Below are 25,985 nucleotides of genomic sequence, written 5' to 3'. Positions count from 1 at the left end.
CATCTCTGATTCATCCTCCTCCTCTCTTTCTCACTTTTCAATGACACTGAGAGGGAGCCATAAAAGCAGCAGCAGGCGCCCAATCCAGCTATTGGTCTCATGTTATTGAAACCCGACCATATAAAGAGGGGACAGCATCTGCCAATGACACCAAAATATGTGCCGGGCATAAAGAGGGAATTGCATAAAACAATGAAATAAACGCCCTGAATTAGCATGATTCACTGCCTATCCAATCTGTGAATGACTACACTATCTCGGATAAAACAAAATGTGCTGGAACATTTTGCTAATTACAACCTAGTCAGTGCAGTAAACAAAATTGCATTAATTACCGTGTCAATGCAGCGTCAATAAATCACCGTAGTGGAGTAAAACAATTCGGAGCGATAACAGCACAACAGTCGGTTTATTTTGTGCTAAAGGAAGTGAGAGTGGAATAATATTTCAAATTTGTTTAATGGATTTGCATAAAATAACATTCTGTGTTTGCGAATGACTCAGAGGCAGTCCGTCATCAACTTCAAATCAGTCACACATTTACTCGCCTCTCCCCTGCTTATTATATCAGCTGCAAGCTGTGCTCTAACAAGTAATAACTCTGCCCTTCTGTGAGCACCTAAAAACCAACCTATCATAATGAAATAACCATAAGAACATAAAGGTAGGGTTTTACAATGTGTGTAAAATCTCCCATAATCAAATAAACATCTAAAAGCTGCCAAAGTGCAACATAAGAAAACAAATGTTAAAGTGACAGTAAACAATATTTTAATATATTCACAATATTATTATTATTAGGTTGTTTTTTTAAGTCTCTTGGAGTGACAAATGAACAAAAAATGTTCCAAAAAAAGTTTAATTGTGTCATCAAAAGACTCCTCACTTCCTCTGAGCTTGTTTTAGCTCACAGTTTTGGTTTTATGACCCACATATTTCCATCTCGCTGCACAGTACAAACTCCAGAAAACCAACTGCACACCACCTGCTCGGCATCAAAGGCAAACAGAGGCAGTCAGCAAGTAACTTTTTAACCTTAGGGGGCGTCCAGCAAGTACAGAGTAAAATATTCACTTGAAGTGTGGCGATAGAGGGCAAAAAACACTAAAAAAAGATCAATAATCACATTGATGAACCTCACAGTGGTGATATCTGCACGATGTAAGTTTTCCCCAAAACTTCTCAGCAGCATGTTCCACCTTTATGCTGCCAATTTATAAATCTACGTGTTTTCCAAACATTCATAATTTCAACAGCATGCTTAGATGTTAACAAACTCTGTTTTCCATTTCTGTCCAGCGAGGAGTCTGAGGTTTGTTTGCTTAGGGGGAAAAAAGTACTTAAGTGACAAGCCAAGGAGTATGTAAACTACAATATGAGCTAAAAAGCTTGAGACAGGTTTGTCAGAGGGCGGGACCTGGGGTAAAAGAGGCGCCATATTTTGTTTGAAATGTGGCTGAAAGATGACTGATGAAAGCAGGTCTGCGCTATGGGGCTGAGAAGGTGAATCAACCGCCTTCATCAGAAATGCAGGCTGATTAGATCTGTCGCTCTGCACGGAGGCAATGATATTAAAAAGAATATGAGATGGGTGGAGTCGCTATGACTTTTACATTCACATGCCTAATTCTTTTAAGAGCATCACATTCCCACAAAAGGACACTAATACCCAGAGGAAATGTTGTGTTGAAACTGTACAAAAGAAAAAAAACAGAGACGGAGAGTGATAGAGAGAAACAGAGCCCTGCATGCATGCATGCTGGCTCCTGCTCTTAATTATAGTAAAGCACTAAAGTGCCTCATTCATTTCAGCAGGGTGGGGCAGCGGTCTGTGATGAAGAAGAAAAAAAAAGAAAACGAAGAGAACGTTTATATAATTTTCACCTCAATTTATTCAAGTGTGAAGCACAAGGATTGAGGACACAGTTATGCATTCATAAACAAGAACACACGCACACGCACACACACACACACACACACACACACACGGGTATTTGCACTCATGTGAACTGTGCACACATTCATAAACATGGAGAAAACTCAACTTCCCTCATCTGAATTCCAGCCCAGATGTTCTTGTGGTTGACCGGGTTGGTGGTGGTGGTGATGGGGGGGGGACAATTTTTCACACTGCATTTTCAAAAACACACACCCATATTAAATGTTGTCAAGATAAACAGAGAAGAGGAGAGAGAGAGAAGAGAAGAGAAGAGAAGAGAAGAGAAGAGAAGAGAAGAGAAGAGAAGAGAAGAGAAGAGAAGAGAAGAGAAGAGAAGAGAAGAGAAGAGAAGAGAAGAGAAGAGAAGAGAAGAGAAGAGAAGAGAAGAGACAAAACAACACAAGCACTTTCCTCTCGTTGATTTATGTGATTCTATTACATTAAACATTCTTTCCCCTGAGCAGGCTCAGCTCCCTAGCAACCATTGCTTGCAGCCCTAATGTGTCTGGCAGCGGGCCAGGGAAAGCTGACTGCCTTATTGATTGCCAAATTGAAAAGTTTGCATTTAATAGGTCCTGTAATACATGAAGGAATTATTCAGAGGGGCTCCCAGTCAAAAACTCAAATTGGTTCTTTTGACTATCAAAAAACAATGGGGGCTTGTAACAAATGAGCTTTCAGAAAGCTCCAAACAGCTTTTTGTGTGGCTAAGACGGAATTATTTGTTGCCACGGCTCTTCGGACTCGCTGTCACAAGGCGTTTAACATAAAACTGTGATTACTACGACAGTCAAGGACACATTATCGCTTTAGATGAGAAACATGAGTTTTTTGCAGGGTTTTTTTTTGTGTGTGTGCTGAGGGAGATATCCTTAAACACAGTTTGTTGTCTTGTTCCCTGGCTGCATCCTGACTAATGAAAGACCACTGCTGGGTTTTGGGGGGTCAATCCACTTAAAGTGCAGTCAATTCTAAGAGTTTCTTAAAAAAAAAAACACACACACTCAAGCTGCTCTACAAGAACCCAAAATGTGCAAAAACCACAGGGAGCAAATTTAATCAACTATCATTGGTAGCCGGAGCACAGCTGCCTTCAGACTATACACAAATGAGCGAAAAGCCTCTCCGTGTCTCTTTCCCTCTTCTCAAATGAGTATAAGAGCTGTTGCACTCAGGTGATGACACTCTATCTGCTATGATGGCCACTCTCATTTGTCACGCAGCTCTGTCCAACACAAACTCGACTGAGCAGCTGTGATCAGAGATCTCAGATGTTGTCAGTGACAGAGTGAGAGATGAATGCGTAAAGACTTTCTTAGGCTCAGCCTGTAACAGACAGCATTTTCAACCTCACATATCCCTCTCCCGCTGAGTGAAAAGGATGACATGTTTGACTTTAAATGTATCTTTAATGGGACAAGTTCCCATTTGAGTGAGTTGTGCTGGAAGGTTCGAGCAAAGGAGGGAGAGGAAGAAAAAAAAAAAACATCTTATCAAGAGATTGGAAATTGGGTCAGGAAAGGAATTACATGCCATTCTAGATCAGAGTTGCTGTGTGTGTTTCCTCAAAGAAGGGTTCCTCATTATCAACTGAGACGTATTTCTCAGGGCGAGTACTGTAATAGGAAACATAATTTAATATGTTTTTGTAAAAGAATGAAGAGAAAAAACAGAAGATGCACAAAAAAAAAACACTTCTGCAGGGTGTTTGGAACAGGCATGTAATAAAAAAGAAGATGGGATGGGTGTTTTTATTTTGGAGATGCTGGACAAATTAGGGAGGGGGGGGGGTTGATTTTGCATGACTGCATTGTGAATTCCTGTCATTATAAAAGACACTTCTTCTTTCCCTCTATCGTCAGATCTACATGGAGGAGGAAGGCTTTAAATAAACACGCTGGGAAGTTAAGCCAACTAGAAACCTTTTAATAATTACATCCAACACAATACTCAATTTACATTATATTTATTTAGCCGGAGGACTTGACAATGTGGGGAAGAAAGGAGTGACATTAGCAGAGAATGATAACAACTAGAGCGGTGCACTCCCCAGGGGGAGACATTTTAGTCTCTGGCTTAGAGGGACACTTTGGAGATAGCAATATATCATTAAAAACCAGTGCCATCTGTTCAGACTCATTGTTTATGTGCCGAAGACACAAAAGCAAACCCCAGAAATGCAGTCTGCAGGATTTTCCTCTCGCACACTTTGCCGTGCAATTAGTTGTGATTACACATTATAACAGCAGAGCAAAAAAGAAAGAAAGAAAACAAGCTCCGACAATTGTTTTCCCTCCATATGCAGTAATGATCTTTGTTTGAAGTTACCAATCTCCGTCCTGCATAAACAGTTTCTACAAGACTGCTGTCTTTTTCCAAGCGATGCACTAAACAAGCAGGTAATTTCTGATAAACTGCAGCCAGTTTGGCTTCGTACTCATTCATTCTAGATTGCAGAACATGACCTCTGATGTGGCAAACCTCCATCCTCCGCTTTGCTAACAGAGCTGTAATCACTGTAATGCAGCACATAGTGTTTGTAGCTGCTTGTCTCACATCACATGGGAAAGATAAGAACCTCAATGGAGAATATCTACTATCTGCAGTAACAAGTTTATGTGCACTGGTCATTCATGCTGCAATACTTTCGATTTCACCGAGTAACAACACTGTTTGAATGACTGCAGACATTTTTTTTTCCCTGATTCTGAAAAATCACAAGACTTTAACTATTCAGTTTAACGACACAGTGATATGAAATTACATAAAAGCATGTATTGGAAGCTGTTTACACAGAACTCGCCGGTCGTTGTGATGTATTATAAGCCAAAACTACTCCTCCTCATGATATTAAACACAACTGTTCCTCGTCACATTGAATAATTATCTTTACACAGATGATTCAGAGCTGCATTTACATCGAAATGTACTGATTCTGCAGCGAGCCTATTGTTAACTTCCCATATTAAGCTTTGACACGATGAATTAAAAAAAGAAAACAGCTTTCCCTGAGTTACGGCTGACAGGAAAATCAGGGGGAAAACAAGACTGGCTGAATGCCTCTCATTTTGCCAAGTGCTCCTCAGGCCACAACATAACAAGGAAACAGACTGACAGGTTGAGAGAGAGTACACTGGAGCGTCAGTGATCTACTGGTTGCAGCGAGGGTGCTCTGTCCAACTCCCCTGGCAGTCAATAAATCAAAGATACAAAAATATATTACACCATCTGTACCAAGATATTTTATAAATACAAATGACATCATTTGTAGGTCTTTGGCTGAGTAAAAGTATTGAGAGCAGTTATGTAGCCAAGGAAATATGTGTGACCATGCAGCACAACACACTCACACACCTCCCGCCAAAGGTCTGGAATCTATCAAAGCCTCCATGGCAATCACTTTTCAGTGTGGGAAAAATGCATTACCTCTGTGCTGTGAAATGAACACTGTTATTACTAAAAGGCTGAAAGTGTATAGCTATGTATAGCTCTATACAGATCACAACAGTAGATATTCTGCCTTACAGATCATGAAAGATATGATGTGGATGTTGATAAAACTGATCTCCAATAAGCTTTGAAAGTAGTTTTTACCTTTGGTTTCGCTACAAATGTTTTATTAACACCGTAAAACGGCAAGAATGTTAAGTGTATTTATGTTCACGCACATACAAGCAATTACTCTGAACATGCACAAGCCTGGGCAAGCCTGAGCATTTATGTTGGATTTAAAATACATAACCGAATCATTTGCATTCACAGTTAACTGGATATTCGGAGAAAACTAATAAAATGTGTTTGGGCTCGTTCATCAGAGTAAATTGCACTGACAGTAACAACAATAGAGGCGCAGTCGCTGAGGAAATCTTTTTATTATTGACATTGGTATCACATTCAGTTTTCCACTTACTTGGCCAAGATATAATGCAATAATCTGAATCATGTTCATGTGCTTTCATCAGAAATAACTGAGTCTGTGCTGATAATTTTCAGTCATGGAAGAGGCATTCAATTAAGTTCAAATTTCATTTAAAAGTAACAAACGCGCTGTGATAAGTAAAAGTCATGGCCTAAAATATCAGTTGGAGACAAACGTGGCCAACTTATATCTTTGGATTAATATTTTTTGAATTTTAATAGTATAACTGGTACTAATAAACACATTACACTCTGTACTGAGCTGTATTAAGGTTGTATCAAGCAGCAGAAAACTGAAATATGCTTGTTATGGCTGAAATGTATCAGTTTAAGCTGATTAGTAAGACTCAAGCAGCTTTTTTCCTTTATTTTCTGTTTAAACAAGTCCAGTAGTAGCTATTTGTGACCAAATAAAGAGAAACAAGCACATTTCCCACATGCCAGACATTTAAATGGATTACTGAAACACATTTGCTCTAAATAATACTGTGAGGAAGACCAATGCAAAACATAAATAAATGAAAATCCATTGATTTTTCGTGTATGTTGATGGGTTGGAAAACATTTAAATATAATACAGTCCAGCTCCCAAGACAACCGACTAATTAATGTAAAATGAACAAAGAGTCCTTGTCCCAGATATGAGGAAATAAATATGATGATGCTATCAAAGACTGCTCTTATATGAGAAATTATCAATTCAATCAATCAATGTACAATGATTAACTGTGAAGGCGTTACAGAGGTCTAATATTACAACACTGCCGTTTTCAAAGGTCAGAAAACTTCCAATAACCAGCTTTTTTTTTTATCGACCATAAATATACATTAGGATTCATTACAGTTATTATGTTAATAAATACATTTCCTTGTAACGGTTAGTATCATTGAGATATTTGCAAGAGAGCTGCACGATACATTAGTGGAGCAATAGTTTCCTGTATTCCTACATCACAGTGTGGATGAAAGGAGGAAAACAAAGACTTGTGGTTTTCCAGTAGCTATGAACATGTGACTGTTCATATCTAATCAAATATAAATCTTTTATCTTTGATGCTCCATCAGAATTATGTAAAACTTACATCAATGTTTCAGTATAATCATCATAATTATTATAAAACCTCATGTACTAAAGTAGATTTTTATTATGCTATGGCTTGAAGCCAGTGTGATGATGAATGTCTCACAGGTTGAGCTTTCCAGTTCAAAAACTTCCTGGATAATAAACAACCAATGTAACTATATTGATCTACATGATAAGAGAGATCATGATCAATCCAGCAATATCACTGAACTCAGTGTGCCAGCATGTTATGGGTGGGACCTGTTTATCTGAAATTGTCTGGAACTGATACATTACAACTGTTTACTGTAATGTTAATTTTTAATGGCTTACATTCACTTTTAATTGTTAGAGATAAACATTTAACTGTAAAATAAAAATATTATGTAACATAATAATAAAGTGTTGTAAAGGCCCTGTACATTTAAAATACTTCCTTAGAGTCTGCTTTATCAAGCTCTGTTGGGAGTATTATAGCTTCTTTTTGTTTTGTTTCGTTTTTAGTTGATGCAATTTCCTGGGGTCTTATTGAAACATATTTGACATGCTTTCTTCAAGTTGACGGATGGATGGAACAACTTGATTTCCCTCCAAACCTTGCTACACACTTCCAAGGGAGAGCAACCATTATGATGTGAAGCCGGATGGAGATAAAGATGGGAAGAGTGGATATATATCTGATCTGGACTTGTGATACCAATATTCCCTGAATGTCTGCATGACTTACTGGATGAAAGATTTCCCTCCAGCAGCAGGGTTGTGTTATATCAGAGTTTTTGGATTGGTAGTGACTTGAAACGTGCAAACACAAGGTCTCAACCGCAGAAAAAGCTTCTATTTTTCCATCCTCTAAATTTTAAGTGTTGAAATTTTCAATCACCACGACCTGCTGCTGTAATTTTGCAATATATTTATACAATTTTCCAAAGTAAAAAAATTAGAGCGTACAATGAATTTTCATTGACTTGATCGAAACCATAGGACAGTAAAAACAGCTTAAAAAGGGCAGAAAAACTATTTATTTAGCATTAAAACCAAAGCCTGTTTCACAGAGTTAATAGAAACAAGAGGCTGACCAGAGAGAGGGACAATTTTAAATGCATTCATAAAACAGATGGACTGGCATGCTTATGAAATATGCAGCGTGATTAACTGTACAATCTGTGATGTCTTGAGTGCTCAGTGAGCAGCACAGAATCATCCATATCTATCTATCTGAAGGCTGAATGTGAAGCTGCCATGCAGAAAGAAACATAACTGGGAGAAGTACAAACACTACGACCTGAAATATTAATGTTGCTATAATGCTTCAAATAAGCATAGTTTTTGACAATGACTAATACAGAAATATCTCCAAAAGCGCCCTGGTTGGGTAACGCTTAAGTATGAGTCAGAGTTACTGGAACAGGCAAGTAATTTGTTCAGAAAAAGAAAGCAAATGTTCCTCAATCAAAACACAGTTTCCAGATAAAACCTTGTGATCCGTGTGGTTTTGAAGCTTTTCATAACACAATAAATCAGTACAAAAAAAAAGAAGAAAAAAGAAAGAAAAAAGTGAATCCATAATAAATCTATCAGGAAATTTGTCAAAGAGGCAGATGAGCTAGTGTATTATGAAAGCACCTCACTCCCTGTCTGCCTGCTTAAGATGCCTGGCAGAGGTCACATCAATAGCATCTCTGTTGCTTCAGACCTGGCTAATGGAGAGAAGAGAGACACAACTGTTGTTTCAGACCTCCCTAATGGAGAGACGGAGCTCTTCATTTCCTCTGAGGCCGTTCGCATTGTTTAACCATCCAGCAGCATCCAGCCCCCTCCCTCGTGCAGCTCAAAAAGCACATTAAGTGACAGTCCAGAAATAAAATTACACAAATTATTGATGAAAATAGCTTAAAAAAAAACCCAACAACAACAACAGAAACAAATGTGATTACTGGGTGTACCATTATAGCACATGGGTGGTCTTTCACAGTGTCTTTCTCTCTCTTTCTTCCATTCAAATTCGAGGCATGCTCAATCATCTAATAGATTTTTCCACCCTGGCACACATTTTAATGCTTACAGATTTAAAATTATCTGGCTTCTGGCCAGGCCACAGTCAGAGGGGAATTAATAATATGAACGCATCAGAGGGGGAAAAAAAACAAAAAAAAAAAAAACGCTTGTGATTCTCTCTCCAACAGGTCTGAACATAATGAAGACAATACTGCCATAAATCCACCATAATAGTAAGAAAAGGGCATAGCACATCGCAGGGAAGGCGGGAGTGGTGAGAAAGACACATAATCAATACAAACACTCCATTAAACTACTTCAAAGGGGATTTTGGACAGTATCTGGAATTAGTTCTGCAGAAAAAAGCAGAAGAGGAGGCAAATATGTCTGAGGGCAGGAAAGCAAACAAGTGCAAATCATACAATCTGTCACATTCTCCGCACGGAGGAGTCCGGTAGCAGCGTGCCATACAAAAAGCATGGCATTCAACCGCAGTCACAACATAGCATAACTCTTGTTACACCAAACCCCTTTTGTCTTTATCTATTGCAAGACGGCACTTACTCCTTCTCACGTTGCAGATGAAACATAAAACAAAGTCACAAATATTGCCCCGTATTGTCGTTGGGACAAATGGACCATGAGAGGACAGTGTCTGTATGTTCCCTTATCACGCGTTCCTACCAGCATAAACATTCTGTGATGCTCTGAACGCTCTTTGAGAAGGGACAGAATCTACCCTCCACATCAAATTGAAATGTACCGACTGAAATATAGTCAGGATATCAACGAGGGTTTATGTGCCAAGCCTGGCACACGGATCAGATGTTGCGTCAGAAGGAAATACAATGGTTTTATCCCCGAGTGCACGAGACTGGAAAATCTTGAAATGCAGCTACACGCCTCGCTGGTCTATTGTGTCCTCGAGCTCGATCAATATAAATGACAAAATGAGACGAAATTAAATATACTCAACAAAGGTCAGTATTTAGACTTAAAAGTCTATTGATGTAAGCTATAGCTCATGAGGCAGTGGACATGAGATGCTCAAGTAAGTTACTTGAAAAAGGCTTTACGTGTGATGAAGAAAAATGTCACGATTTAAAAATGAGGTGCTTTGCGACCACATTTACAGGATGCACTTAAAAAGGACAGTATGAGATAAGGAAAAAAGAGTTTTCATAGGAATGAAATTCAGCCCTTTTGTTCCCGCCTATAAACAAAGACTAAGAGGACTGGAGGAAACCCCCTGAAAAAAACTAATCTGATACCGCATAAGCTTTATATTAGCTCCAAGATAAAGTTTTAAAGAGAATAATGTGGACTTATTGTGCAACCGGCAACGTCAGAGAAGTGCATCCTGTACACAATTAGTATTGGGGTATGTGACTGGGAGACTGCTTTCAAACTGCTTTTAATGCAATTTAACAGATAAGTTGGTAGCGAAGGTTACCCATTTATCACAGGACTTCTAGTTTATTCATTCATATGCTTAAGTGCCCTTGAGCAAGACAATGCACCATAAATTACTCCCGATGTAATTAGGGGGGGGTCAAGTTAATGAAAGCACTTATCCTATACACTATACATAGTAATGAAGGCCAGTTATTAGAGGTTGTTAGAGAAAATAAATTCCTTGATTATAAGCATGAAACTCACAACAGAGTGCACTCAAATGAAGTTCTAACTTCGGTAAATGCAATTTGAATTTGAACATTATTGGAGACATCAAATGAAAGCATCAAATAAAGAATGTTATCTAAAAAAAAATGGCAAACTGGAAAGAACTGAATGACAAACATACTTTTCCTTTTATAAGAAGTGATTAATATTTCTATTGTAAGTGTTCTCTGACAAAAATAATATTATGCACCCTGATTTTTTTCTGTGATGCACACAGTGTAAATTCATTTGACCAAATACCAGATTTACACTTTATAGTTTTATTTGTTTTATAAAGTCAAGGGCAAGGGTGAATGTTTCTGTATGCTACTGGATTTCTTTTTTCTCCATGTGCATGATGCTGCGTATCATGTCAGAAAGCCCTCATCCTTGCAGAGCTGAGGAGTGAACCAGCTATAAACGCTACCAAAGGTGAGGTGCAGGAGTCATGAACACTATCCATGTTCTTTGAATACAGGAGCCAAACGCTATGACCTCATTTAATCCCCCCACATCATCTCAGCTCACAATCGTCTCACTGACACTGCAGACATGAACTGAAGAAAGAAAATAAATAAATAGGAAAAAAAAGATTGAGCCAATTTTTGGACACAAACCCTTTTTTTGTCTTTATCATTTTCCTTCAACTTGTCCTTCATTTTCTCCTGGCACAAGCCAGCAAACTGTATCAGCAGATACAGCTCTCAAATGCTCTGCCTTGTAGTATACGACCAGAAACCAATTTCGGCAGGCAGCAATGAAAAAAAGAAAAAGGAAAAAAAAAGAAAGAAAAGAATCAGGCCAGTCCTCTGGGGAGAGATAGAGGGGCAGAATGTAAACTTTCCTGGCAAGTCATCCCTGGTGGATTGAACTGTAAAAAGAGGCTCTAAAGCTCTACAGTAAAAGATAAACTTAGTGGACAGTTTGCTTTACCTGATCAAGTGAATTACTTTACAGATTACATAAGTAGCGCAAAACACAATTCATCACCCAGGATGAATTTATAGAAAACATACTTATAACTCAGAGACATCCATCCATGCATTTGTTTTCTATACGTATTTAATCCTACGCCCTCATATCAGCGTGCTACCTGCCTCTCCAGACAAAGACGCTCACATTTAAAATGTAATTTAAAATCAACCTAACACGCATATTTGCGGGTTGTGGGAAGAATCTGGAGTATCCACAGCAAATACACACAAGAACAGAGATACATGCAAGGTCCACGCAAAACAACCCTCGTGGGGATTTGCTGAAGCATGACTTGATAAATTAAAGAAAATAAAAAAACAGTGTTATGTATAAATACGTATAATGGAAATCTTTGTTATCATCAGCCAAAGCTTTAATTTTCTCCTCATGTTTTACTCCCAACAATAACAGCGACAACAATAAAAATGACAGCAAAGCCACATAAGAACTCTGATCGTGCTAATTTTGTTTTCATTTCATGTTGTACGAGCCAGTCTGTGCAAATTACTTGTAAAACAAATCCAACAAACATGATAAATGGGCTCTGCAAATGAAGTAACTTTTAACGCTTTTTGTTTTTTTCTGAAGCTGTAAAATAAATGATTTATTCACCCACTCAAACACAGTCATGCTGTGCTGCTTATATGTAATATATACACAGTATTCTCAATAACCGCACTCTGACAAGCATATTAGGGGATATTGGGGGGGGTTCAGTATCTTTCCCATCTGGACATCGATTCCCTGATTTTCCAGCTGAAAGTCAACCACTCAGCCCACTGTTTCACAGCCGCCCCCATTTTCCTCTTAAATCACTTGAAAATGATGCAACAGTTGTTCATGTTGGATTGGGCTAAGCCCCTAATGTTTTAAGATCCTATAAACACCTGCGTTGGTTAAAGAAACCAAAGAAAAGACCCGGGCAGGCCACTAAAACAGTTGCACAGCCCAGAGTGTGCTGCGGTTTGAATTATGACATCAATCATATCTCTGCCCTACGAGGTTTCAGAGATCTGTGAATGGTGCGGCACTGCAGCAAAGGTCACTTGTTTTTAATTAATGACATTATTTTACGCGGGCATGTAGTTCTGAAGACAGAATACAGCGGAGCTTTTGTTCAAATCAATATGCCCCATGTGCCACGTATCTAAAAAAAAAAATCATCATTCCGCTTTGAAACACATTTATCCACATGTTTCAAACAAATAAAAGGGGTACTTCATTCACATTGGCTGGATGCCAGGAAGAGTTAGGATACACAATAAAAAAAAAAAAGAAAAAAGTTTCCCCTCAATAACAATGGCACACTTTATTGCTCTTTAGCTCACAATGGTTTCCAGTGCTGCCTGTGGCATTGCTGCAGTATCCTGTTTTGGGGAACAATCCAATTCTTTTGACATAGCTACGCATCAGCCCAAGAATAACAATCTGCAAATACATCATTCAAATAATACGGTAGGCAGCTACTTCAGAATAAAACAATGCAAAAGCAAAGACAAAGAAAGAAAGAGAGAGACAGAGAGAGAGTACAGTCGTATCATAAAAATCTGTTTAGTGAATGAGCCAACATATCACACAGAATTACAGACATTCGGCTACGAGATTCTCTAAGGCTACTTCTCTATCTGATCTGCTGCTGCTGCAGTATGAATATTTCATTTGGGTAGTCAGCAGCATTGCAGTGGCATATTTCATATTTCTATGCAAAACCATGCACACCGTAACGTTCATTCGCCTTGATGAATCTGTGATCTCTCTCTCTCTCTCTCCAAAACTCTCTTCCACGCTCACATTGTCAGACTGTCAACAACTGACACACGCCAAAGACGTCGTGAACAAACAAACAAATGGTTAAGTGAGTGCACACCACTGATTGTCTGTGTGTCGCACGTGTGCATCTGTTTGTGTGTGTGTATATATATGTATATGTGTGTGTGTGTGTGTGTGTGTGTGTGTGTGTGTGTGTGTGTGTGTGTGTGTGTGTGTGTGTGTGTGTGTGTGTGTGTGTGTGTGTGTGTGTGTGTGTGTGTGTGTGTGTGTGTGTGTGTGTGTGTCTCTCTGGTGCCCTGCCAGAGTCTAAGCTCGTTCTGCTGAGTGGGCAGATTCCCTGGCGGAGTGTCCCATCGGAGTGACAAGTGCATTTAGAAACAGCCTGATGGAGTCATTAGCGGCAGCGCTGCTCATTAGCAACATACGCACACACACACACACACACCACACATATACACACCCTGCATTCACACACACTGCCTCTCAGTAACAATAGCATTATCATCAGGTTATTGCACTGACAACGGTTAAATCTATAAAATGTAGACAATGCTGCACATTTATGGAAAGTCCAGCTATATGGAACATCATACCAATCAAGAAAGCAGGCTGACATATCTATTTATGCAAGCAAGTTATCATACAGACATACCCACAAGCATATTCACGCTATATTGATTACTAGAGTAACAACAAAGCATTCATTATTGATTTTCTTGTCCTCTCTGTGCTGAGATTCATGCAGCTTCGAGTAATCAAGGGCATTACACACAGTGGAGGATCCAGAGAATAAACACTACAATAGTCATCAATAAATCCTTTCTTTTTTTCTTTAACAAAACAAATATTTCTATCCCTGTAGCAGAGTCTGGATACGCTTCAGGAACAAAGCAGTTATTAAAAATGAATTGACAGAAGATCATGAAGTTAAAATTGCGGCTTGAATCCCCAGGGTACATACTTGTGATCTGACACGAGGTGGTGTAATTATGATGGTATTTTTATCTTGTTTGATATGCTATATTACACCATTTTAATCAGCATAAGGCATTACATCACAGCCATGTGAGGGAGAGTTAAATATGTGAGAAACCGCTTCAAAGAGAACATAATGTTCTTTCTGATTATTAGGCTCAAATGCCAGAGTTTCTTATTTGCATTGGATGAGTCACCCGTAGAGACATCTGGCTATATTCCTGGGCCTGATTCATGGATAAAGCTATACAGAGAGCCCAAGAGTCTGCTTCAAGAATCAAGCATTCACTGACACTTAATGGCATAGTGTACATGATGAATACCCCAGACAACCATTTAGATGCACACAGCAATGATCCTAAAAGCTGCTGAGATACACAGACAATTATGACCTGAACTGATGGATAAGAAGGTATCAGAGGTGCTTTAGATTGTAGTTTAATGTGACTCAGTTATTTAGCGACACTGCATGCTGAGTTATGTGATTTTTGCAATGTTGTATTTGCTGCCATTCCTGGAAAACAGTTATTAGGCTGTAAGATATGTTGGAAAACCAGCTGCCGATACATCTAATCTGCCTCTATTAAAGTGATTCTCAGCTCATTATACCAGGAGTAATTCCAGCAACAAACTGATGGATCGCTCCAGTGATACAAGACGAAGCTTGTAAACCAAACAGAGGACAGTAAAAACAAAGTGATTTATGTTGAGCACAAGACAGAAATACACAAACTGTCAACTGTGCGGCCCAGAAAACCATGGAAACACTGCAGTAACCTTGTGGAATGACATGAAAATTGAGATTGTTGGCGCTCACCTAGCTGGGCTCGTTCCCTCTGGACATCCTTGAAGTTGAGTCCGCTGGTCAGCGTGCTCTCCCTGTAGCGGTGGAGGGCCTCGCGCCTCCCGTTGGTCCCCAGCTCCCGGAGCACGGAGGGCTTGAGAGGCTCTACCTTCAGACCGTTGGACCATCCTGAGAAGTCTGGTACTGTCCACTTCACAAGGTCCTCCAGACGCACGATCACCTTCTCAGACACTGCAATTACCTCATGCTGGAAAGAGGCGGGGAAGAACCAGAAGAACATGAGGGGTCAACGTGATGCAGATGCCTTATGGGTAAAGAGTCATTGAGGCTGAAGCTGTTTCATGCAATTTATGAGCAAATCTATGTCAAAAAGGCCTCAAAGGTGTAGACCACAGCTTTTACTTTTGCTATCTATACTGAATTATTGATCCTTACTAAAGTACAAGTATAAATACCACAGTCTAAATATATTTCCGCAAAAGAAAAAGTTCTGAATTTAAAATATTCTCAAAATAAAAGTACCAAAAGTAAAGACAATCATTGTAGGTATACAGTATGCTATCATATATCATATATGCACTGTAGTATATGATAGCATATATATAGCATACAGGACTGTCTCAGAAAATTAGAATATTGTGATAAAGTTCTTTATTTTCTGTAATGTAATTTAAAAAAACAAAAATGTCATACATTCTGGATTCATTACAAATCAACTGAAATATTGCAAGCCTTTTATTATTTTAATATTGCTGATTATGGCTTACAGTTTAAGATTAGGATTCCCAGAATATTCAAATTTTTTGAGATAGGAAATTTGAGTTTTCTTAAACTGTAAGCCATGATCAGCAATATTAAGATAATAAAAGGCTTGCAATATTTCAGTTGATTTGTAATGAATCCAGAATGTATGACATTTTTGCATTACAGAAAATAAAGGACTTTATCACAATATTCTAATTTTCTGAGACAGTCCTGTATATGCACTGTAGTATATACAGTATGATAGCATATATATAGCATATATGAGTGTTTCACTTTAATACCCAGAGTCATAACAGACACATTTTGCCATAGTACAGTACTGCATCGTATCATATTAAAACTGACTCCAGTGCTGGGATAAACAAGTCGATGAGAATAATCAGGGCCAACATTTCTGTACAAAGTGATTCAAATCAGGACAAACATGATCATAAAAACCAGTGGGACAAACAATAGGCCCTCCTTATTTATCAGCTAAATTACCAAGTGCATCAAGAAGCATTACAGCTGTGGATGCACATTTATGTAAGTAAATTACAGCACCATGAATATGGATGATGGGGATGATTGCCGAACTGAATTAATGCCAGGAGTTAAATCAATGTCAGTGAGGACATAGGTGTCCTAGACTTTTTGATTAGCATTTAGGAAGTCAGGCTCCTGATGTTCACTGTGAATGCTGACATTTTATGCTTTTGAAGTCACACTCAGTGGCTTTGATTACACTTTCAAGTGCAGAGCAGTCGATGAAATGAAATTTGTCACAGTGAGAATCTTATGAATAAACAGCAAAGAGCTGCGAACCGTGGATTTCTGATAAAACTGAAACTATAAATGTAAATGCAAAAGCAGTGATTTGCATGGTTGACTCTGGCTCCATGCGCTGTACTTTGGTATGTTTAGACTTACTAAACAGTTTTTTTTCTTCTTCTTCTTCTTCCCTCACTGCATGGTTTAACCTTTCTTTCCTGAAGTTGATTCAGCTCCTTTTAATAACTCTCATACTTGGAGAACTTGGAGTCCAGCGGAGTGGGGAGAGAGCAGAGTCGCTTAAATGTCTTTCCATTTGAAGGGCTAATGGCTGGAGTGCTTGTTACCAACAGAACAGAGTGGTGTGCTGCAAGATGGCTATTACAGAAACAGGCAAATCTGGAGGACAGATGTGTACAGGCAGAAACACACTGACTAGGTCTCTGATGTTTACCTTAGTTGTCTCCAGTTTACCAGCCATCTCTCTGGCTGTGTGCATTTCCCCTCAGACTATTACTGACATATTATTACAAGAGTATTATTGATGTTAAAATAACACCCATTGTGTTACATTTACGCGTGTAAGCACAGGGTGTGGACAAAGTAAAGCTACATAAACAATATTGCAAATTCCAGAAGAAAAACTGTGCTGCAAATCCTTCCTTTCTGAATCTTAAGATACAAGGATTTGCCTTGCTTTTATTGCATTTCCCGTGTTTTGATTATTTCAAAGTGCTTCTGTTATTTCGCCAACGTATTCACAAAACAAACGCATGACTTTCCAGTCTTTCAGACTCTTCTCTGAGTGCTCTGTCTATACAATTACTCATATTCAGTTCTCACATCATCTTCAACTGCAGGCATATCAAATCCAAACCAGTTGGAGACAGTATTTCCTTATAAAGAAAAAGCCTGCGAGGGATAGCTTGATATAGCTGTGCCTCCCTCACTAAGTAGAAACATCAAACATGGGTTTTTGGTCTTCTTATAATGAGCTGTCTTCAGCTGTCAAGTGGTGGCGGGTGGTTGTAACTGGCTTTCCATGCAATGAAAAACTGACTGCTGTTTCTGTCCTCAGAAAAGCAGGCCATTTGAATAATGCAAAGCAACAGTAAATAGCATTTAGCCTGCAGCCAAAAACCACATTGCACAGTATCAACGCGGAATTATTTACTGTACTTTGATGCAATCTGTTGACAGCACAAAGGGAAACAAAATATCTCAGCTGAGTCCGTTCAGACCTAAAATAATGCACTGGATGTTCAGTTACTGATATACACCGAGAGTCTGAGAGCAATCTGTCAAGGATTTTAAAAGCACACACAATGCGCCAACAGCATCATCAAAGCTCGAAACAGCCATTCTCTTTAAATTAATCAGCTGAATGACACGGTGCCTTTGAAAGCGTGTCAACAGATCCTGTTTGGGGACTTGTTTAACTCGAGAGCAAAGCACAACAGGTGAGCACAATTCAGGAGCTGTCAACACAACCCAGACTATAATCAGTCTGTGAGGGGGGGCTGCAGCTCTAAAAACACGCTACATCTCTAACTTTAACCATACAAAATTCATGTCTTTAGACTTTTGTTTTTTTCACTTTACCATCGAACTTCACACTAGTTAGCTTGTGAGCGGCAGCAGGAAGCTGAATAATGGCTTGTGGTTTTCATAAGTCATGATATTTGGTTAAGAAATGTGCACATACAGGAACAAGTAAGAAATGTGTTGTGTTTCTGTGTAAAAAAAAAAAAGAAAATTCTGAGAACCTCCAACCCAGCTACTTAATAAGAAACAATCACAATAACATCATTGCACCTATCAGATTTGCAAACGCAGTGAGAAAAACACACTGCGACAAGTGTGAACAGAAAGCGTTTCCAGAATGTGAAGCTATTCAGTCCAAACAAAACTTAAAAGTATCAAACCAAAATGGTGAGAACACCAAATATTGAACTGGATTCAGAGAACTACAGCTTTTAAATTGTGAGTTTATTTAATAATAATAACATTCAGATGAGATGTTGACTGGATGTTAAGGTTCAACAAATTGCTCAACAAATGGTGATGAAATGTATCATTAGTTTTTACCAACGTAACCCCCATTCCCAAAACTACTGCTGATGTGGATTCTCCTGGATTTATGAAGTGACTAACTGTCTCAACAATAGCAATACTGTAACTGGACTAAGATGAATCACTCCTGCAGCATTCAATAACACTGCAGGGGGCTGCGACTCACTGCCTGGATTTTGGGCTTCAAGATGTGCTTTAAAAAACCAGGGGTCTTGCTCCTCTGTAAATGCCGCCCGTCCACACTGTGCTGTCATTCTGAGTTAGACAGTTAATAGCTTAGCAACGCGGCGTACACAGCCAGCAGGCCACTTGATAATATAGGTCAGAGGACTGCAACCCCACAGCCAAGAGGTGACACTCCACATCAACAACATACCAAACAGCCAGGGTGTCATTTCTGTTACTCTTCCTACACAGATGCATTAACACCATTTAAACACTCCAGATCCTACACTAAATATGTTAACGTGTTAGCATAATTTTAACCTGGTGTACATCAATAAACACAGATTAACTGCAGCCTTTATGGTTGAGTTAAAATGCAAGGTAACACATTAACAGCTCAATGTTACATCCTGTCTCCATCCTTCCATCAATAATTCATGTTATTACTGCAGCAGCGTGATATCTCCAAAAACATTTCTGAGTGAATTTATTGCTATGACTGCACATAAAAGACGGAAAATAAAGCGAAAATAAAGGACTGCTGCTGTGAAACTGTAGATAACTCTTTTTTTTCCCTCAGCAAAGCCCGATTCCAGCTATCTCACTGCAATTAACTTCACTATCATTCGCGTTTGAATGGCTATGGTGCACTGGTGGCAAAACAGCATTTCCAGATTCTGTGTGGTGGTTTAATTAGAAACAATGCACCCTGGAAATAGTCTATGTGATTTCTGTGAGAAACATTCCTGACTGTCACTGTTTTTGCGGCAGAGCGTCTCAGCTCAGATGAGACTTTCAGCTTGGGAGTCAAGGGTTTTCTCGCTACTGGTGGGTGAGTGTCTTTCTATACTTTGGGCACATACACACACACAGGGCTCCTGTCATGCTGGGAAGGTTTCAGCCTGCTGCCTCGGAGAGGTCAGCGCTGGAATTCCTGAGGCCAAAGGAGATTAGTAATTGAGTAATGGACATGGTGACATGGACAATGAGGAGACTGAGGAGGAGAAGTAGAGAGAAGGAAGGAAGGAGCGAGAACGAGAGTATGAAACACAATATGAGTTCATTATCTATCTCCCCTCCCTGTGACTGACCTTGGCTTAAGTGTCCCAAAACAAACTTATCTGGGAATTAAAAAGGAGCTCCAGGGAGTAAGCCAGGGACAATTGAATTAGAATATGTTTTGTTGAGACTGCCTTAAGACTACAAAGACTCAAATATGCAGCATTTAAAATGTGGGAATTATTGTACATTTAATTCATGCAGTATATTCATGTATGCATAAAAGTTGCTGTCATATCAGCAGGGTGCTGAACTCATCTTTTATTCACTGATTCCATTAAGAGATTGCTGTTACACAAGCTGGGGGTGATATATGAACTTAGCATTTTTTGCAGTTATAATGACAAAGAGAAATAGTGAGATAAGAAGAGTTTTTCAAAGGCTTTTCTGAATGTGGGTGAGGCATCCATCATGTAAGGTGACACCGCAGAAAAAGCTGTGTCAGCCCCCTTGAATCACTGCTGCTTTGTATCCTTGTGTTTTAGCAGATGCAAACAAAAATGGAAAAGAAAAAAAAAAGTAACTAAATGCATGCTGCACCATCCAAGATTCTGCAGTTAGGAATTAAAAGGCTGGCTGGAGTATTAAGTAAGAGCTTCCCATCTGTGGCTGCATTCTCCCCTCAAAGGTTATAATAATGATCCACTGTAGCCAGAGGCACTGGAGTCATGCATCAAGGCAAATGTTTGCCTGTTCAAGTGGTTAGTCAATGACAAAGTGGAAGAAACTGAGCTAAAAGTCTCCAGCGTGTTGACAAACAGGCACTGAAACATACCATTACTTGGGCTGCAAAGACAAAACAGTTGGTGAAAAAAAAAATCAGAAATGTTTGTGTGTGTCTGTTTTTTTTTTTATTGCCTTTGAAGTCCTGAGTATTACATTTTAAAGGTTTTAAATTACACTATCCTAAAAAGCTGGTAATAATTTACATGCTTTTTTCAGCGATGGTGAGGAATTCACTGGAGGGCAGTGTTCAGAGTTAATGACTTGTTCTGCGGCAGGAGGAGGCATACATACTCACACACCACATATGCACAATAAATGCCCCCCACTCTCACCACCTTCAAATTCCTGCCATTGTTGTGTGAATGAGGAGATTTGGTGAAATGCACAGGCCGGCCAAGACAAGAGAACAGTACGGATGTACTAAAAAGATAACCGTAGGAATCTGCCGTATCACATTTACACTCGAGCCCGTTCTACAAAAACGACCTTATCCATCAAAATGTTGGTCACATATCTAAACCACTTACACTTAACTCAACCAGGATCCCAGATGCCTAAATTACCCATTCAGAGTTTTTCCCTTAGGAAAAATCAAAGAAGCAGCAAATGAATACAATCTAATTTCCCTACAAGCTGGCTTTCCAAGCACTGAAACACATGCATGGACTACTGCCATGTACTGAAGAAATGGCTCTGGATGCATGCCAAAGTGTTTTCCACAGCAATCAATACCGGCCTACTGCTGCAGTCCCCTGCTTGTCAGTGTGTCTGTGTGTATGTGCCAGAGCCTTGTCAGCTATGGGGACAGAATAGAGGAGAGGAGAGGTCAGATGAAATCAGAGGTGATGATAATAGAGCATTAATATAACATGATCAAGAAATGTTCTCAATGACTGGGAATTTCCATTAAGAACACCTTACTGTATTTGCAGTCAAGTGGGATGTACAGTGTGAGATAAGAATAAGCAATTAAGCGCCTGGAGCAGAGTATACAATAAGTGGGTGTCGTGTGTGGTGAGCTGTTATCTACAACAGCTCTCTCCTGAAATGGGGAGCCCAAAAACAGAAAGTATTACAGGCAGCGAGAAGTACCAGCAGGAGAGGCGGGCCATTTGGAGTGAGAAGAAATAATGTGTCACTCAATGAGCTTTAAAACACATGTGACTGTTTAGTCAGTGGCAGTTTGCAGGCAGACAAATAGAGCAGAGGCCCCAATAGAGGGTTTGTCATAATGGGTGAGCAACTCTACACAAAGCCTGTTTAAAGAGCAAGCTGAGCTCAACTGGTGGTGGTAAACACTGCTTGTTAGACGGAGATACAATGAAAAATTGAGCTTCCTCCACATTTGGACTTAATAATTAACCCCAGTATAAATAGATTCATAAATTTACGCTGGGTCTGTTTATCATCTAATCAGCAAACACAGCCGCTGAGAGTTGCATTTATTCAGCGGATCATTATTTTTTATTTCCAGCCAAAGCTGGCTGCCTCTAAAGCTGGCTGCATTTAAAAGGAATTGACCTCCAACCCTGTGACAGAAGAAAAACAAGCACAGTAGGTCACGGGTTGGTTCCTCTTGTCACTGCACAGCACAGCAAAAAGAAAAGAAGAAAATGACAACACACCACAGGAGAAGCTAAGAGCAAACAAATACCAGAGAAATAACCTGGAAATTACATCATAACTCAGCACTGAAAACACAAGTGAATCAGTAATCCAATTCTGGTAAGCCAGTTCAATATAAAGCTGTTCTGATGTCTGGAAAAAGTCATGTCTTTAGGTATTTGGAGGACAATGGCTTCAGGCTTAAGATAATAACCATCTACTAGATACGAGGCAAAGAGAAAGGGAGCAACTAACCACAAGCTGTTTATATGTCACCACTCAGACAATGCTTCTCATTTTTGTGTCGTGTGAAAATATTACAACAATCTGATCCGTGTATACATGTCATACACTACTACCGCCACACCAAGTTGTGGCTTTGTGTTATGAAGCTGTGAGTGCTCATTAAGCAGTAAACCCTAATGAAAACAGCACACTTCCTGAGAGCTGTAAGTTATCAAGTTCATAAACATAGGCTACATGAGTCACAGGGTCAGTCTCAACTCCCTTTCAGGACTCAATTACTTATTTACAACTCAGTGTTACCTCACAGTCATTTATCTGTCTTCACACCCTGAAGTCCAAGAAGAAAAGCAGCTAATGTGAAGTTTATAAATCCCACTTGCCCTGCGCAGCTAAAAATGAGTTCCTGTGTCATGTTTACCTTTTCACACATGTATCACTCGGGTGCAGAATTTAACACCAGATGAGTTGTAACGCTGTAGTTGTTTTTGTTCTTTCTTCCTGTCTCTCTGTATTTTTTTTTTTTTTTTACGAGACTGGTTTACCCATGCTGTTTGTTTGCTTTTTGGATTATGGATTGCATCTGTAAGCGCTACTAGCTGACTCATGCAGTGCAGATTAGTGTTATGGGGCAAAGTCAGCCAGAATCTGAATGAGCTCAGTAAAGGTCATAAACTGGCTTGAAGTTGTCAGGGCAATTTCCACTGAGTAATATACAGTAAGTAGACTGATTTCTGAGAGCAGAACGTTTTAGGAGCCCTTTAATTGAGGTCAGCTTGCAAGCACCTACACAGCACTTAAAAACACCATCCCCAGAATTATACAATTTCACCATTTGGCCATTTCTATGATCTGAGCAACTTCAAAGAAATTGGTATCTAGCAGAACTGTGCTCTAAAAAAAAATCCATCATTTATACATCTTTGATTCATGTTGTGGCTTTACTGTTGACAAATGCATATTGCATTTCTTTCATTTAGTGCTCCACAACATAGTGAAATTTGCATTTGCAGCGTAGACTTTGTTGTAGTTAATATTATATTTTCCATCTATACTCCCTGAACTGGAGCGCAAGCACTTTGCTATGCAAATAAGTCTTTGGGAAAGGGGCGGAGCTGACATGTAGTTGCGCAAGTGTGGTCTTATAGACTCGACAATGCGTGCACTCAAAAGTAATTACTAAATGATTGCAATAAAAAGCTGCAGGGGGACTTCGGCAGATGATAATAGCCGTTTATAGAAAAAAAATTCCCAAGGACGATAGCTTGTCTAAGCGTCCCACCATAAATAGCCACCTTTCTCATGAAAGGGAAACGTGATAGCCACTCTATTACTCAAGAGGAAAGAATGTAAGTAAACCATCAGCGGAAGAGTCAAGTACAAACACGGCTTTGTCCTTCCCCATAAACAATATAGCCCAACAGCAACAGAAAAAAGAAAAATCTCCAAGCAGCCGCAAGTGATCAAAAGCAGTAATTAAAGAGCTGTTGTCACATCAAGAGACAAAACAACACATCATTTGTCTTACACAAACTCTCCATAATCAGAGTAAATGCCGTTCAATGCAGCGATGTAACCGGATCACAAGCGCCACATATGGCCACAGTCAATCATAACTATTGCCTTTTTCTGTGTAGTGCAACACGGTGACGTTTTAAGTACTGCCTCAAATGTGAGCTGACAATATATCACATTGTTCTAGGTGGAAATGTTCACAGGGAAAAATTATGCAAAGCGTATAGAGAGTTGTTAAGACGTGTCAGCGCTGGCTTTGCTCCGCCACGCTTTATGACTCGCTTTGCCTCTTTCAACATCATTGCATTACAACATATCTAATAACTATCATACCGAATGATCTGAGGCAGTTTGATCCCATGCATTCATTAAGAGTTTCGCAATTTCCGCCCCATATGTCAGTATTTGACACGCTTTTACCAAGAAATGACTTGACGGAGCCCAGGCGCAGGATTCTTGCGGATTTTCCCCTTTATAACACAATTAACCCCATAGAGCGCAGCGGCAGCCTTATTGAGCGCAGCTGGACAAGTGCACATTCAGCACAGTTGACACCACAATAGACAAACAGGCTCAAGTTAAAAAAAAAAAAAAAAGCAAAAAAAAGCAAAAAAAAAAGCAAATACAGCTGTAGGTCAGTTCTTGCACTGCTCGGTGCAACGCTCTCCAATATTAATGCTTGCGTTTATAAATGCCTCTGTCACCAAAGACGTCCACTAGAGACTACTAATGCAGTAAAGATGCAGTTAAATAAAGTCCTTATGCACAGGACTGAATAAACCCTGAAACAAAACACACGCACACACACACACACCAGCGACTCAGAGTTATTTATCAGGAGGTTGATATTCCTTACCTCTCCATGAGCGACTGTCCGTCTCTGGGGAGTATCCTCGGGTAGAAAATAAAGTTTGGAGCTTGATAAAAGTTGCTTGCTTGTCCTTTCTTCCCATAGAAGCTGAAGCTCCGCTATGCAAATAGGATCCTCGGGTTTACATCTGACGAAGAAAAAGTCTCCCAGAGCTAAAATTCTCGGTTTGGCGTCCTGGTTAAATTTAAAGGCTTTATAGAAAATATATGGTCCATGTAAACCGCATGACGAGCCCACCCACTGTAAATGAGAGACAAAGAGAAATAAACACACGAATGAATTCTTTATCAACTCCATTGGTAAACAACACAGATATAAACACACTCATCCGCTCTCGTTTAATTTACGCACGGCTGGCAAATCCCACATTAGGTTACTTCTCAGATATGTACACATAATAATTATGATCTCACTGTTTTCACATTCAAACACAGGCTATGAAGGAGATGTGTTCATTCTGAATTCAGCGTGTATCAAAGTTTTGCGCATCAGCGACATGTTTACAGAAGACAGCAATCCGAACAAAATAAAACAAATGGACGGATGATCAGAAACGTTACCTTCAGTGAGTTCGGCTCCATCTCGACGTTATGAATTGATTAAACTCAACACGCTCTCCAAACTTGCTGGCTTGAATGGATTGCCGAAGGTCCTGGAAGGGACATATCTCAGTGTAGTTTAAAACATGGTATTTTAGTTATTAATTGACGCGCAGAAAATATCGTTTTATGGAAATACAATAAATGAAACAATGTACAGCCTATGGCCTATTTAGATTTTGTATTTCCATAATTCTGACGTTTTATTTGTGTTTTTAATTAAAACTGCACTGTGTTTACACTAAATATTATGACACATCAATAAATAGATACGGAATTTTTAATCATAAGTCAAATGTGATAAAATATGAAAAAAATATTCATCCTTTGGCACAATTATTGGACCACTAAAAGCAAATTTTCTGTATTTTTCAGCGTTCAGGGGCTGCTCTGAGACTACGCCTCTTCCAGGACTTGTGTAAAAGACGTTCAGTATGAAAGCACATTTCTCCCAGTAATGACACTGAGGCGCTGCCGTGGATACCTTCAAGAAACAATGTTACATGAAAGTT

The 25,985-nt window shown here is 39.3% G+C and overlaps 1 protein-coding gene across 1 annotated transcript in view; it reads right to left on the bottom strand.

The window, feature by feature from the left end:
• The window catches only part of arid5b (AT-rich interaction domain 5B), a 76,378-nt gene extending 50,923 nt beyond the window's left edge, over positions 1-25,455 (bottom strand). The window contains exons 1-3 of the mRNA XM_061745920.1: positions 25,435-25,455; positions 24,860-25,114; positions 15,115-15,349 (exon numbers count right to left, since the gene is read on the bottom strand). Coding sequence (XP_061601904.1) covers positions 15,115-15,349; positions 24,860-25,114; positions 25,435-25,455 — 511 coding nt within the window. The remainder of the gene's footprint in view (positions 1-15,114; positions 15,350-24,859; positions 25,115-25,434) is intronic.
• Positions 25,456-25,985: the final 530 nt, after the last annotated feature.

This window comes from Cololabis saira, chromosome 17 (genome assembly GCF_033807715.1).
Source record: "Cololabis saira isolate AMF1-May2022 chromosome 17, fColSai1.1, whole genome shotgun sequence".
Lineage (NCBI taxonomy): Eukaryota > Metazoa > Chordata > Actinopteri > Beloniformes > Belonidae > Cololabis > Cololabis saira.
The sequence above is the reverse complement of the archived record's forward strand: the minus strand, read 5'-3'. Positions and strand labels throughout refer to the sequence as shown.